This window comes from Ricinus communis, chromosome 9 (assembly GCF_019578655.1).
Source record: "Ricinus communis isolate WT05 ecotype wild-type chromosome 9, ASM1957865v1, whole genome shotgun sequence".
In the NCBI taxonomy this organism is placed as follows: domain Eukaryota; kingdom Viridiplantae; phylum Streptophyta; class Magnoliopsida; order Malpighiales; family Euphorbiaceae; genus Ricinus; species Ricinus communis.
The window spans coordinates 25,367,977-25,385,284 of record NC_063264.1 but is presented as its reverse complement, the minus strand read 5'-3'; the positions used below and the strand labels follow the sequence as shown (position 1 = coordinate 25,385,284).

Genomic DNA, 17,308 nt, shown 5'->3' with positions numbered 1-17,308 from the left:
CAAGATTAATTTACGATCGGGGTATCAGCAGTTGAGGATCCATGGTGAAGACGTGCCAAAGATGATGTTCAGGATGCGTTATGGGCATTATGAGTTTCTGATGATGTCATTTGGACTCACTAATGCTCCTGCAGCTTTCATGGACCTGATGAATCGAGTATTCAAGCAGTTTCTAGATCGTTTTGTCATCGTATTCATTGATGATATCTTGGTATACTCCAGAAGCAAAGAGGAGCACGCGTGGCACCTAAGGATGGTATTTTAGACTTTGAGAGAGCATTAGTTGTATGCTAAGTTCTCCAAGTGCGAGTTCTGGTTAGAAAGTGTTGCTTTTCTAGGGCACATTGTGTCTAGAGAGGGTATTCAGGTGGACCCCAAGAAAGTGGAGGCGGTGACTGACTGACAGAGACCGACCACAGTGATTGAGGTGCGTAGCTTTCTAGGATTGGCAGGTACTACTGTCGTTTCGTGCAAGACTTTTCGAGGATAACAGCACCTTTAACTAAGTTGACTCAGAAGAATGTCAGGTTTTAGTGGACTGACACGTGTGAAAGAAGCTTTCAGAAGCTGAAAGACTGTTTGACTTCAGCTCCGGTGTTAACCTTACCCTCTAGGACTGGTGGATTCACGGTGTATTGCGACGCTTCCAGAGTGGGTTTATGTTGTGTCCTGATGCAAAATGGAAAGGTAGTAGCTTATGTGTCCAGGCAATTAAAGAAGCATGAACAGAATTACCCGACCCACAATTTGGAGATGGCAGCAGTAATATTTGCTTTGAAGATCTGAAGGCACTATCTCTATGGGGAGACGTGCGAGATATATGCGGATCATAAAAGCTTAATGTATATTTTACAACAGAAGGAATTGAATCTGAGACAAAAAAGATGGTTAGAGCTTCTGAAGGACTATGATTGTAATATTCTCTACCATCCAGGTAAGGCGAATATTGCGGCAGATGCCTTGAGCAGGAAGTTGGTAGGTAGTCTTGCTCACATCAGTGCAGAGAAGAGACTCCTGATTAGAGAGTTGCACGAACTGTACGAAAAAGGGCTGCAGATTGAGATATTGGAATCGGGTGCATTGTTAGCATATTTCAGGGTTAGGTATGTGCTTGTCGACCGAATCATGATGCCTCAGAATCGGGACCTGCAGTTACGAAAAATCTTGGAAGAAGCGCAGCAGGGTTGAGTTAATGATTTTATAGTAAATGATGATGGTACCCTCAGGATGGGCTCTAGGCTGTGTGTTCCCGATGTAGATAATCTTAGAAAGGAGATTTTGGAAGAAGCTCACGTACAGCTTACCGCATGCATCCGGGCTCCACCAAGATGTGTTATGATTTGAAAGGAAATTATTGGTGGAGTGGGATGAAGAGGGATGTGGCAGAGTTTGTCTCCAAGTGACAGACGTGTCAGCAGGTTAAGTTGGAGCATTAGAAGCCGTCAGGGTTATTGCAACCGCTTCTTATACCAGAGTGGAAATGGGAAAGGATTACCATGGATTTTGTATCGGGTTTACCCAAGACTTCCGCTAGTTATGATTCTATCTGGGTAATTATGGACTGATTGACTAAATCAGCGCACTTCCTTTCGATGAAGACTACCTATTATGTAGCTAAGTATGCACGAGTATATCTGGAGAGGATTGTGAGTCTTCACGGTGACCCAGTTTCCATAGTGTCTGACAGAGGACCACAGTTCACTTCAAAATTGCTGCTGTTAAAATATATTTTATTTTTAATTTTATGGTATGATTATGGTATGACTCGTATTTGATGTATATAGCATGTTATATTGATGTAATAAATATTATTTTTCTGAGAAGACTGCAGTAGTCACAAGATTATTTAGTTTTAATTCACTCCCGAGACTGATAGTCTCAGTTTTATTTTTCAGGTGACAGTTAGAGTTCTTCACCGTCTTGCATTATGACAGTCCGACTTCTTCTTCGTCGGACTTTTTGTAAATAATCTGTACTTTCATATTTTTAGTTATTTTATACTCTAGACCTTCCGTAGTAGTACTTTTAAATTTGTTGTGATTATTCTAGTCCATGATGGACGTGGGATGTTATAAAGACTAGTTAGAATTATTTATAGCATGTCAATCATGATTAATGATATTTTATTAGCATTATATTTGAATTATTAGTCGGTAAGGTTTCTACGAGATTCTATGGCTTTAAGCCTACTCATTCCCTAGTGCCCATCACGGATCCACAGATCAGGTCGTGACATAAAGATTTAAAAATTTTAATTGATCTAATTCTAGATAGATCATGAGCTACGAAATCAAACCTGCATACGAGTTTAATCCTTTGATATAGGTTATGCTCGTATCAATTAGAATGTAGCTAGAATCTAATCATACTGCAATTGAGCCTCCAGAAATAACAAAAAGCTTAGTAGACCAAAAAAGATAAAGGCTACAAATGGAGAAAGAAATGTTAGTGAGTTCCCATAGAGAGAAGCATAAATAACTTACTCCATGTACAAAGCCAAAAGGCATAACAAAAAAAAAATGTCCTGATAAAGGTTCATTAATTGGTCATGTATTTTCTTATGTGTATTAATTAGATGTTCTAATATTTTTATATTATGTATTTTGTTTCTAAAGTCATACAATGATGATTATTAGGCAAATGGAAGTGGCAATCCTGGTGTGACAGCCGCCACACCTGTCCTAAGTGGCCATATTGATGTAAGGGCTAGATCTTTCCCTAGAGCCAATGCAGATGTAAAGACCACACCTTACCCAAGTGGAACTATTGATATTGCCACTCCTTTAACTAATGCTTCTCAAGTATCAATTGGTCCAATATTTACTTTCCATACTAATTCTGCTTGCCTTTACATAGCAATGAATTGTACTCATTTTATATGAAAGGAGTGGAAAGTACTAGTGTTTTGAGAGATTCAAATAGTAGGGGTAAAGGCAGGGATTTAGGAAGAGGTAAAGTGGAAAGGGGTAGAAGAGAAAGTGCAAGTTTAAATTCTACTGGTGATGGCACAAGAAAAGCCACAACACAACCTCCTCCACCTAAAAGAATGAGGAGTGCATAAGAAAATACACACAAAAATACAGCAAATGCCAGACAAACTACTTTTAACCATAACTAATCATCAATCCCAGCCAAATAAGTTCTTTTACACAATAATACTTCCTTTTGGAAGCTATAATTTTAAAGTGTAAAATTATATATATAACCATTTCATTAATTGTGGTATATATATTAAATTTATATAAAAAATTTAATTATAATAAAAATAATAAAATATAAAAATTTTAAAAAATATAGAAATAAAAATACTAAAATGCATTAAACTTTACTGATGTATCTATAAGTTTCAAAAAAGAAAAAGAGAAAAAGAGATGAGTTGGATTTCCAAAGATTGAACAATATCTTAAGCATTTATAGAGCCGTTGGTCATCACCGTAAAATTACCCTTTTGTCATCTTGCTTCTCGTTTGCCACACGCACACTTCTTTATACCTGCTTTAATTCAAATTTCTGACACACACTCTCTCTCTCTCTGTTTCTCTGTATCGTCTTTCAAAAAGCTTTCTCAAGTGTCAAAACACTTCACAAAATAGTTTCTCTCATGGAATCATCTAAAATGGGTATTTGTTTCTCCTACAAACACAACCTGCACCAGAAGCTAATTGGTTAAGCGTGTTTCACATTTCTTCCGCAATCGTACACCAACGAGGTGAGTTTCCCGTATTTTCCTTTGATTTTCTTCTTTTGTCTGAATGTTTGGTTATGAAACCGTGTCACTGTACGCAGATGTGAAAGAAGCAAAACATTTGGAATCTCATCACTACTCACTGTTCTAAATACAGTTACTGTTATAAAAAAAATCTCATGCTTGTTCTATGTTTCCATTTGCATTAGTTCATTTTCTCAGCAACCAAACACTTACTACAAGAGACACTCGGTTATTTTTTTCTTTTATACTGTTCTTAATCTCTTATAGTCAAACATGCAATATTTCAGATCTGTATCTTTCCTTTTCTTTTTATTTTACGATTTCAAATGGAGAACTTCTTTTTTCAAATTTTTATTATATTTTTCCATTTTCTCAACCAGTGAAATATTTTCAGAAATGAAATATCTGGCTGGTTGCTGTGCACTATCACGCTCGTGGTGGAGCGCGCGTGGGTGGAAAAACTGTTATATGTCCTCTCACATTGATACTAAAAAAAATATGTACAGTATTTGTTTATTATTGACTGGAGCACCCGTCCCTCTCTCTGTCAAAAGACATTCTTGTCACTTTTCTTTCACGCTTCTGTTCATCACTTGTTTGTCAGTGTAAAAACTTAATTCAAAAAAACAGTAGAGGCCTACCATTCAGAACTTTTATGTTTATGTAGATTGGTTAAAACAGATTGCAATGATATAATAGGTTTGTTTGGGGGTTTAATTATTCAGGGTAGTACTTGGTTTTATGCCAAATTTCTTGGCATGGACCATGGTGGATGATGGACTATCTCACAGGAGCGGGAGTCACCGGATAGGAGAGTCGTTCGTATTATTTAAAATTAATAAATATGTATTCTTCATTTATTGGTTTAACAAACAAGTGAATTCTATTATTATTATTATCATTTTCTGCATTGTCTTCTCCTCCGGGCCTTATGTACCATAAATGTAACTCACTGATATTTACATATAGAAGTGGAATGATTGATATGTATCTCAATAATTTAATGATAATAAATATTTGTTACTCATGGCCACTGGAGTAGGTAAGTATTTATTTTTCAATTATTTAGCAGTCAGCTTGTACTTACTTGCAATTATTGAGCAAAAAAGTTGACATACAAGGGCATAAAGTTAGGCTTATTAGGTTAAAAACATAAGCTTAAAAAACTTTTACATGTAATTTGAATTTGGAAAGTTAAAAAATCCGTGCTCTCTTCTCTATCATGTGCTTTGAATTGGCATTGGCATTGAATGCTAGAACATGAGGCTGTCACATCAATGAATTAATTTCTTTTTAATATTTGAATTTCATTCTAACCCTCCCCACTGTTTTGTTTTGTCTCTATCATAATTTTCCCTTTTGTTCTCTTACTAGATTGTTCAAAGAAAAACTCTCCAGCATACTCACCTTGGTGTTCTTGATAAAATGCCAAGATCGAGGTAAGTAATTGTATCCAATTTGTCAATTATATGCAGTTTTTTCTTTTGTCGGCATGTGCTTATGAATTGCCATTCAATTTAGCTATGCTTGTGATGTGGTTGTGTATATCTTCTAGTGCAAAAGATGATGTCAACATAAAAACCATTTAATTTAATTACTGACATGCTTATAAGGCTGCAGGCTGGATATGACTTGATTTAGATGTGCGTGTTTTTTGATTATTTACTGCATTCTGCATCATTCAGTTTCTTTCTGATCAAGTTCAAGTTCTTTGGTTAATCCAGCAGTATTGGAATTCTACATTAGTCTTTGGTAGAGGTAGATACCCATCAATTATTTTGTTCAAGGCCAAATATTTTGTTAGTTGTTTCACCAAAATTATAAATGGGCACTTGGGGATGACAAGCCTAATTACTTCCATACTTATGTTGAGCTTAAGAATAAATCATGCATGACACAATTTAGGTTCAGTGTTCTTTGTATTTAATCTTGAATCCATTAATTTATTAACGGTGTCAGATCCTTTTTTCTTTTTTGTTGGATATGCTAGTAGTGTTATGTAATGGCAATAAGCCATGGACATTTTTGTTTGCAATATAAATGTTTTCAACTCTACATTTTGATGTTGAACAGGGGTTCAGAAATGCCTCAGAGGCTGGTGTCTCGAGGTTCACATCCACTTAGGACATCTAGCTCTGATTCAGATCCACTGCATCACCGATCAATTACTGACAGAAGTCTCAAGCTGGGAGATCGTCGCTCTCCACGTGGTTCCCATCCTGACTCGCTAAATCAAAAGAAACTCGGCACCCGTATTGCAGATTTAGAATCTCAACTTGGTCAAGCACAAGAAGAGCTGAAGATTCTGAAAGATCAGCTGGCGTCTGCTGAAGCTGCAAAAAAGGAAGCTCAAAAAGAATTGGAGAAGAAAGCAAACAAACCAACTTTTGTGGAGCGTGAGGAAATTCAGGAGAAACATCCTCCACAGCATATTCAGGAAGTCAGAAAGGTAGACAGCAATGTTGCAGATGATGTATCCGATGACAACCAGCAGGAAGCTGATGTTTTTGAGGTTCAAGTGGAGAAAGAGAGTGTTGAAGCCAAGGTTGAAATTGACCAGGTTGATGGAGACAAATGCACAAGTCAAATAGTAACTGAACCAGTTGCAAATTCAGAGGCAGAAAAGCTGTTATTCAATGACTTGGCTTTAAAGGATGAAGAAATAAGCAAGATTAAAGGTCAGTTAGAAGAGAAAGAAAACAAACTACAAGTGTTTGTTAAAGAGAATCAAGATTTGAAGAATCTACTGTATGAAGCAACTTCGAAAATTTCATCTGCAAGAGTGAAAGAAGAGGAAAATTCCATAAGGTTGAGCAAACTGGGAGAAGAGCTGGAAGAAAGCCAAGCAAATGCAGCTCAGTTAAAGAGCGAGCTGGAGAAGCTTGAAGCTGCAGAGAGAGCTAAGGAAATCTTGGAAGCAGAGATAAAGAAGATGAGAGTGCAGACGGAGCAGTGGAGAAAAGCAGCAGATGCCGCAGCAGCCGTGCTTGCTGGGGCTGTGGAAATGAATGGCAGGATAACTGAGAGGTGTGGCTCCATGGACAAGCACTTTGGCGGGGTATTCGAAACACCAGATGTTCGATACAGCACTGCTTTTGCAGGATCACCTGGAATGGCTGATGATTTGGATGATAGTTTTGGAAATGCAAAAAGGAAGGGCTCTGGTATTAAAAAGCTTGGAGACTTGTGGAGAAAGAAGGGCCAGAAATAAGACAACTTTTGGTGAGATTGATGTTCATTTCTCCTGTTTATTTTGATGGTATTAAAATGGTTGCTTACCATTTCACTTGTCTGCACCTATGTGCACTTCTGTTGAAGTTAAAAGATGACATATACCTTCTTGGAAGGAAATTGTCTCTGCAATTTAGAATGCTAACATGTGGTTAATCATTAATACTAGGCAAAGCACATTACTTCGCCTCGCAGAATTATTCAGTTTTATTCTATTAACTTTTTGAACTTCTGTTTTGTTGAGCTTTTTTATTTTTTATTTAAATTTCTATTCAAAGCATTAAAGAAAGTGTTATAATTGAGGTGAGCTGAACTTCTTTGAGTTTAGCTTGTCATTGTTAAGTGTGTGAATTAAATTTACTGAAAATCTTTTGGAGCCAAAAAATACTTATTATAGAAATTATTAATAAATCCTTGTTGGACTTGGCTGACTCATGGGTTAACGAGCCAAATTTTATCTAATTTGGGTTTAGTTTGTTTACTTAAATGAGTAGGTTTGAAGAAAAATATAGCTGAGCATACTATTTGCATAGGTATTCGAACCAAATATAATTAAGCTTTTTATAGTTTATTTAGATTTTTAAACAGTACTATAAGCATTAAATGTAAATAACTTTGAGCAATTGCAAATAAATAAGTTAAATAATTTGTATTTAATTTGTTGGAGAATTATATAAACTAGTGTTTAAATAAAATAAAATAAATAAATATAAAGAATTGAAATCTAACAGTAAACTAAAAAGAATATTTATAGAGATTTTGTATTTGAAGTTGAATGTTGATAATTGTCTGTTGATTGTTGATCTTTTCATATTTATTGTGTTTCATAACTTTCCACTTTTCTTGTGGGTATGTTTTTCTTTTTCAACATTAGAGCTCCATTATCTCTTTTACTTTGGGAGTTAGAGAGCCAAATCTACTAACTTGGTGATAATTATCACTATAATTCACTTTTCATGACTTACATCTTAACTTATTTTGACATTTTACATTTAATACTAAATAATTTAATTAATTACATATTATAGGCTTACGAGCTTGGATCAAAATAATTATAGTGTCAATAATTGCCCTCGTGCATGTATTAGTTATTATTGGCTAATTACATGTAATTTTGCTCTATTATTTCTCTTTCATTTAATACGTGCAACTATAAATAAGCCATCTTTTCTTTACTTTCTATTTTTCTTTTCATCGTCTTTCTTCACCGATGGGTCCTTTTCGTTGCCATCTTGCATCACCAGCAACATCCTCACTATCGTTTTACTCCAAGCCGCTATACACTATTGGACTTGTCATCTTGTTCGCTTCTCGCCCACTTGACGCCATTGCTACTTGAGCTCCTACGCCAAACTAAGACTTTTATTCTTTCCTAGATCTTGTTAGACCATGCTGAGAGAGGTCTAATTCGGTTTAAATTGAACCTTTTTCTTTTATCGGTGATCTTTGGGTTAATTGGTCCATATCTTGGTACCGGAAAGTATATCTACCTACAAAACAAATATCTCTAAGTATATTAAAGAAAATCAGAAAAGGTATTTCTTTTATCTTTTCTTTTATTTCATGTGTTTTTCTGCTAGGTGCATGTGAGCAATTAGATTTAAAAATTGCTAGAAAATTTTTTATAATGTAGCCTAATATATATGAAAATTACTCATTTTTAAGGCACTGAGAAATTGTGTGTAAAAGATTGACCTTTTACTTTGGGAGCTATAATAATTTAATTTTAGAGCCTAAAGTAAAAAAATTCTATCTTTGAGATCGTAAAATCTAAAATTCAAATCTCTCAGGATGAATTTATTTTAAAATCTAATATAAAATCTTATCGGTTCCCTAAAAATATTTCCAAGTTGGAATACGAATTCCCAAGAACTCAATTTACTTGGATTCTCAAATTAAATATTTTAAAATATCACTAGATCTCTAAAGAATATTTTTAACTTAGGAATCTGGATCTCCAAGAACTCAATTTACTTGAGACTCTCGAAGTAAAATATTTTAAAATATTATCGAATTCCTAAGAATATTTCCAACTACGGATCTAGATTCCTAAGAACTCAATTCTTTTAGAGCTCTCAAATTAAAACTTTATCGGTTAACTTAGGAAACACGACAAACAAATATAAAGCGCTAAGAACTAGTTTTACTTGAGATTTCATATTAAAATATCATCAGTTAATTTGAAAAATTCGATAAACAAAATAAGAGTGCCAATAACTAGTTTTATATAGGGATTTCATATTAAAATATTATTGATTAACTTGAAAAACCTGATAGATAAAATTAGAGCGCCAATAACTAGCTTTACTTGGAGATCTCATATTAAAATACTATCGGTTCTCCAAGAACATTTTTGACTTGAAACACTCTATTGTCTCAAATTCTTGGAAATCCAATAAACAAAATTAGATTTCCAAGAAGCACTTTTACTTAAGGCTTTACTTTAAATATTTTACTAGTCCTCTTATAAATCAATTTCTCGGGGAACCCAATACATTTTTCTAGCTCCCCAAGGTCCAATTTTAAGTTAATGAACCATTAAAATTTTTATATCCTCAATATTTAGTTCTCACACTAATTTTTAAAATTAAACCTTAGCTTATTATTTCAATCATCCTTTTATTTTATCTTTAAAATTCTAGCATTTCATGTAATTAAGACGTATACACCTATTTAGTTTTATAGTTATAGATCAAAATTCAGTCACTATCATGATTCTTCTAAGACTATGAATGCTCCTTTTATATGTATCTTTTACCATGTGCTTTGTCTCATATTGCATCATTTTTGTCATTTTTATTTACTCATCACACATTATAAATAAAACACCAAAATAAAACTGGCGCTAAGGCATACTTTTATTAATTTCTGAATGGTGACTTTAGAGGCAACTTATAATATATAGAATAATAAAAATAGAAAATAATCAAAAGAAAAGATTGGTCATTTATTTTGATCTTATATAGATTCTAAGAGTAGTAGAAAATATTATTCCAAAATCTTCTTCTTGGTCGTAGGTTAACCTTATGCCTCATTATTTATTTATTTTTAATTATTTTCCATATATGGAAATTTTTTTCCAAATATAGTGTACCTTTTATGTGGTTACTTTTGTGATCTTACTAGCCAATAGAAATTTTATTTTTCAAACAAAAAGAAAAGTCAAACAAGCTAAATAATATGCAAAAACTAACATAAAGGTATGTATTTTCTAGCAAAGCACAACAATTGATAATAAAATTAATAAAAATAAGTATAAATAATTTAATGCCAATTGTAATTTCAACATGTCAAATTATAAATTTTAGTTACCTTTTTAGTACATGTTGATATACACTCCCCTACATAAGTGAAATCTTTTTCTGGTTTGTCAAATACCACCCATCCTCTTTAAGTCACAATATTGCCTTTAAAGTCTTTCATCTTATGATCTTATGAGTGGATGGTGCCACTATTAACTAGATTTCCTACAATGCTTGAGATGTTTATTATGCAATTTCCTGGGCAACTGAGGAGTGGGAGGATTCATATAGAAGCATTATTTTTATGTTTTTGCTTGTCTTAGCAATAGAGGCCTACAATTGAAGATATTATGTGGTGCCTTTGTATGATTGTTATTTTCTTCCTTCTTATACTAGGGCTCTATTATCTCTTTTACTTAGGAAGTTTAAGTACAAAACAATATTAACTTGGTGATAACTGTCACAATAACTTACTTTTCATGGCTGATGTACTAACTTCTTTTGACTGTTTGCATTTAATACTCAAGAAATTAATTAGTCAATTAATTTTATTAATTATGTAGTATAAGCTTATGGTCTTGGGCCAAAAATAATTATGGTGCCAACAGAGTCTCATTATGTAAATTCAAACAAACTTTTATCAAGTTGAGTTTTGAGTAGCTTATGAAAGGCTTAATTCATTTACAACCCTAGGTTCAATAGAAACAGATAAAAATTTTAGATCATCTCTCCAGTAATAGAAACTCTCGAAAAAATACACTGCACAAATAAACAATAACTCTCACTTAATATGAAAATGGAGAATTGATCATTCCATAAGGTGATAAAAACTTTTAATAGTAAGCACTAAATTGAAAAACTAATTAAAAGAACTATGGTGAAACTTTCACTATGTTCAGGATTATGAAGAAACTAAATGAGAAAGGGATTTATTACCTAGAATGTCTTGGGCTTTTTTTTCTTAGTTGGAACATATATTATATAGTAATAAAAAGTTAGGAATTAGGTTCAATTTAAAAGTCTATCTGATATATCTTGTATTTATCTTTAGACTAAGTCTGTCTGTTATGTAATGTTTATCTCATATATTATATAAAGGAGGTTGACCATAAGAGAAGGCATATCATTCTCTTCTAAACTCTCTTTATGATATCAGAGCTTTGAAGGAATACTCTCTCAAAAATGGATTCAACCTCCTCATCTTCTACCTCTCTTTTTCCTATTTCTTCAACACCACCATTAACAAATCCCACCTTAGCATCTATTCAGCTTGCACCAATTTTCTCTTCCATCTTTTGGTCCCTAATGGTCACCCAACACCTCATTCTATTTTTCACGTACAGTAACATAAAAAAATTAAAACTCTTGATGGATCATCTCCAACAACACAGTTTATAATTGATTCTAAAGAACTAAACCCAGAATTCTTTAAATGGAAACAAATTGATTGTGTTACTGTGTCATGGATAAATGCAACAGTATCCTCTTAAGTTCTAAAGCATATTCTGTGTCCTGGGGTTCCTCTTATGGCTAGACAGACATGGGTTGAAATAGAAAACTTATTTTATGATCAGGCGAATGCAAAGTATATACAGTGAAGCTCGAGATTTAATAAAGTTAGCAAAGGAAAGTATGTCTCATGTCTATTTTCCTACAACATGTTAAAGGATTAACTGATTCCTTACATGTTATTGGTCATGCTGTAATATGTTACGATGTGATTCTTTAAACTTTCAAATCCGGCTCAAGTTGACTCTTTTTTATTTTTACTGCTAATTAAACTCCTAAACTTTTTAATTATGTTTAATTTAGCTTATTTATAGCGAATCAATTGGATAAGCTATAATAAAAGCGTAAGAAAATGGTTAAATTAAATCTGAATGATAAAGATAGGCGGGCCAAATTGAATACAAGAGACAAGTTAAGGATTCAAATTTAACTTTATTATGTTTCTAACTTAAAATCAAATTTAATAATTTTAAATTTTCTTAAAATTACCACAAGTCTATTAAATCTCGCAAAACTAACACGCCTTCACCATCAATACATTTTTTTCCAATACCACCACCTTTTTAGATACAAAAAGTCTCCATCAGTATCACGAAAAAGATAAAGCATAGATGCGAATTTACAATCCAACATCAATATTATCATCTTTTTATCAATCTCTACATAAGTGCCTCTATTTAGAGTTGGCAAGTCGTGTATTGTCGAGTTAAAATATGTGTATAATATAAATAAATATGTTTATTATTTAGACTATATAGGTCTAACTCATGTAATCCGTTTAATAAATTAATTATATAAACTTAAATATTTAAATTTCAAAAAGTTTTGTTTAAGTATAATATGACTCAAATTTGAATCATTATTTTAAAACATAAATATATCTTTCTAAATGATAATATTACTTATATACATATATAAAAATGGAGAATAAATGTCTTTAGACATGTTTATACTATCGTGTGAATTAGAGCATCTCCAGTAATGCTCCGCTTCTCTATTAAGGTATAAATAGTTAAATTTCTATTTAATTTGTTTTAAATATGCATGTGTTTCAACAATCCTTCCTATTTTACTTTATGATTATACATTTATTAATTAAAAAAAGATGAAAGAATATGATTTAAAAAAAACATAATAAAATATTTTTAAAAATTATTTTTTCTCTCCTTAAATTTAAAAAGAGGGAATATTACTCTTAAACATTTTTTAAGAAAGGAAAATGAATAATTGAGGATCTAATTTTAACATATACTTCCTATAATAGAGAATGAGAATGATTTAAGAGTTTGTTGAGAATGCTCTTATCTGTTGACATATTAACTTAATTAAATAAACGTATTTATTCGTGTCACTTGCAGAACGGACAAGTCAATCCATTTAAACTTATTTTTCTCTTGTGTTATAAATGAAAATTCAAACCCGTCTAACTATGTATCGTACCATTTAATTATGTCATGTAAAAAATTATCAGCCGTACATCCACCCACTAATTAAAATAATAATATATATACAATCATCATCAACACTTACGAATACGATACATCATTACAAGGGTATGAATACAATCTAAATACCAAAGTTATTGCCAGCATTAGCACAAGAACCACACTACCACTAACTTCTTTATTTGATGAATCAACTAATAAGAAATTTAAAATATAAAAAATTAACATATAAATTCAATTAGATAATTAAATAAATTATAATTGGATAATTTTTTGAAAGGCTGAAATTTGAGCCTTAGCAAAAATTTGAGTGATGAAATTGAGTTAGCATTAAATATTACTAAATGTTGCTATGCTATATATAATTCATGTCTAACTATTCTCAATTGATTCAATTCTTACGAATCAAATTTTTATAATGCCTTAATCGAGGTAATTAGAATATACAACTATTTTCAATTGATTAAATTTTCACTCATCATTCTTCACCGTACCATAATTTATGTCATTCATATCTAATCATTCTAAATTAATTCAATTTTCATGAACAAATACTTACCATATGCCCTAATCATGGTAGGATAATAACCGATGAAAATGATTTAATATCATATTGCAATTAATTGATCATAAATTTAATAATTCATTAATGAACAATATTAATATGGTCATCACTGTAATTAACATTTAATGCATAATACCTTCTACAAAAGAATAAACTTATAAAAATATTATTAAAAAAATAAAAAAAAAGATTCATGTAATAGAATTCTATTCATAGTATAGGCCAATATTTTTATGAATAGAATATATATAATTGATGTGCATAGCATTACCAGCAAATGTTATTTCTATATAAAAAATTATTGAGATCACATTAATAGTTAATAGTTTAGATGCTTATTACAATATTGCTAAAACGCTCGATTTTATTTTCTAAATAAATAACATTCATGATACATTGTTATACATAGTATTGAGCATGTTTTGTCATCAACATGATATTATAGCAAAAAGGTAATTTTTTTTTCCTCTAAAATAAAAAATTTAAATAATGTATCACATATTATTTATCCATAATATAAAAACACATCAATGTTATGTGTAGGATTGATACTATCAAGGAAAAATATAAATAATAAAACATCATTTTTAGTCCTGATTTTATTAATTCTAGTTTCATATAAATATTAAAATAAAATTATATTTAATTTAAAGAAATTAACATAAATTTATGTAAATATTTAAAAATGAACTTAAACCTCATTTTATGTTATGAATAACTCCTTAAATAATTTTTCTTCTTTAAATTATGTTAAATTATTAATTAAATGAATTCTCTTAAAAACATAATATGGAATAAATACGTGAAAAAATAAAATATATATTTTAATTAAAAATCTTAAATTTAATATTTTAACTAAATTTAATAGAAAGTTAGTGTAGTCTTTTTCTTTGCTTAATCAAGCATTAAATGCAAGCTTCTAGAATTTTAGTGGCTAGATTTTAGCCATTTAGTATTGCCCTTTGAAATATTATATGGGTAATATTAACAAGTGCACTTCTTAAGGATAATTAATTAAGATAATATCTATGTTTCATTAATTATTTTTGTTATTGAAAACTTAACTCATTGATTATATTTATTAACTGAAAAAAATAGCTCTTTCCAAAAAACATTTTTATTCGCCTAATATGATTTTGTCCCTTCCATTTCTTTTCTTTTATCCCTCAAGTATTAATCAAATATAAACTATTGAATTTCTTAAAGTAACATTATGACCATCAACGGCAAAAAGAAAAGTTAAAAAAAGAAAATGAATAAAAGCAATTCATGCAAAAAAAAAAAAAAGATATGCAAAAGTTTACAAATATTTTATTTTATCTTATTTTATTTCTATTTGTTTTTGAGATTTATTCTAATTTCTAATATATATTATTGAATATCAAATTTTAATTTTATTATCGCCAATATAATAGACAAAGAGTTTAATGTTTTAAGACCTATTTTTTATTTAAGTGAGCTATTTCCGAATGATATGGATGTTATTATATATTTTATTTTGAACAAGAAGCCACTTGGGCATATGAACAAATGATATCCTTTTATTAGCTGAAGTTTTCCAAACGAAGAAAAAAGTTATCTTTTCTATAAAAATTATGCAAATACTTGAAAGAAAAAATTTATAAATAAAAGTGGAAAAGGAATATAAAAGTTTTGCAATAAAGACTATTGATATCTGAATTTTGCAAAGCTATAATGGTCATTTTATCAATAAATTCCTAGAAAAGGAAAATAGTTTTCAAATATTACTAAGAAAAGAAAGTTGACTTCAAAAGATCAAGGGTTAATCCCATTTTTCAATTAAATATTAATGTTATAATATTTAGAAAATATGTTAAATTTAATTTTGATAAATTTTATTTAAATCTTTTTATAAATTAGTAATTATAAAAGTTTATTGTGAATTTTAGTATTATGATTTTTATGTTATTTAATGATAAGATGTGTTTCATTTATTATGAAGGTAGTATTAGATTATTGTAGCTAATTTAATAGGATATTAAATAAGGCTATTATCTAATGTGTTTTTATCAATCATCTCTAATTCTCTTTTGATGTAGCTTAATTCCTCTTTATTTAGGGGTTTTATAAAGATATCGGCAAGTTGGTTAGTTGTATCAACAAATTTCAATATATAACATTACCATTTTGCACATAATCTCTTAAAAAAATGATATGTAATATCTATATGCTTACTTTTAAAATGTTGAATGAGGTTCTTTGAAAGGTTTATAGCACTAGTATTGTCACATTTGATAGGAATATCAACCTCTCTCCCATAATCTCTTAATTGTTGCCTCATCCAAAAGATTTGAGTGCAATAGTATCTCATCGTCACATATTTGGCTTCTGCGGTGGAGAGAGCAACTAAAACTAGTGTCTTGCTAAACCAAGATATTAAATATTTACTCAAAAGATGACAAGTTTCGGAAGTGCTCTTTTTTATTTAAAAGACTTCTCGCGTAATCGACATTCGAATAGCCAATTATGTCAAAAGATGATTCTCTAAGATATCGTAGTCCTAAATACAAATACTTCAAGATTTTTTTGACGGCATTTAAATGAGACTCTTTAGGACATGATTAAGACCTAGCACATAAACACACACTATATATGATATCGAGTATAGAGGCCGTTATATATAAGAAAGAACTGATCATACCTCTATAAAGCTTTTCATTTGCACTCTTACCCTTCTCATCTTTGTCTAATTTTGTTATGACACTCATGGGAGTTTTGACTACTTTGCAACCATTCATCTCAAATCTCTTCAAGAGCTCTTTTGTGTACTTGGATTGGTTGATGATATTCCTTCCTTGCTTTACTTGATTTAGAGATCAAGAAAGAATTTGAGCTTTCCTATCATGCTCATTTCAAACTCCTTAGTCATACACTTATAAAATCCTCATAAAGCAATTCGTTTGTAGTACTAAACACAATATCATCAATATAAATAAAGTAGTATATACTTGTGTTTCTTTATAAATAAAGTAGTATATACTTTTTCTTTTGCAAATCCATTTTAAATTAAGAGTAGACTAAGTCCTTCATACTAAACTCTAGGAGCTTGTTTTAAACCATATAAGGCTTTAGACAATTTAAAGACATGATTTGGAAATTTGTGATTTTTAAAACCGGGAGGTTGTTCAACATAAACCTCCTCCTCAATGAAACCATTTAAAATTACACTTTTCACATCCATTTGAAATAATTTAAAGTTCATGTGATATGCATAAGTTTAGAGTATTCTAATGGCTTCTAATCTAGCTACCGAAGCAAAGGTCTCGTTATAATCAATATCTTCCTTTTAGTTGTAACCTTTTGCAATCATTCTAGCTTTGTTCCTAATGATAGAGTCTTCTTCATCTAAGTTGTTTCTAAATATCCATTTACACCCAATAATTTGGTGGTCCTTAGGTCTAGAAACAAGTTTCCATACTTTGTTTCTTTCAAATTGGTTGAGTTTATTTTACATAGAAATTACCCAATTTTCATCATTTAGAGCCTTATAAATGGTCCTTGGCTTAAATTAAGAAACATAGGTGAGATTATTTAAAGCCACAAGTTTAGAATGAGTACTTACACCCTTTAATAAGTCTGCAATGAC

General features: G+C 30.8%; 1 protein-coding gene across 2 annotated transcripts; it reads left to right on the top strand.

Annotated features, from left to right (window-relative positions):
* Positions 1 to 3,198: 3,198 nt before the first annotated feature.
* On the top strand, positions 3,199 to 7,168 carry LOC8271091 (interactor of constitutive active ROPs 4). 2 transcript variants are annotated; one of them, XM_002530083.4, is made up of 3 exons: positions 3,199 to 3,709; positions 5,084 to 5,148; positions 5,783 to 7,168. In XM_002530083.4, the coding sequence occupies exons 2-3, from the start codon at positions 5,135 to 5,137 to the stop codon at positions 6,918 to 6,920; spliced, it is 1,152 nt and encodes a 383-aa protein (XP_002530129.1). In that variant the 5' UTR covers positions 3,199 to 3,709; positions 5,084 to 5,134; the 3' UTR covers positions 6,921 to 7,168. The 2 variants fall into 2 exon arrangements, with proteins under 2 accessions (XP_002530129.1, XP_048235533.1); XM_048379576.1 differs by lacking the exons at positions 3,199 to 3,709; positions 5,084 to 5,148 and adding an exon at positions 5,203 to 5,467.
* Positions 7,169 to 17,308: the final 10,140 nt, after the last annotated feature.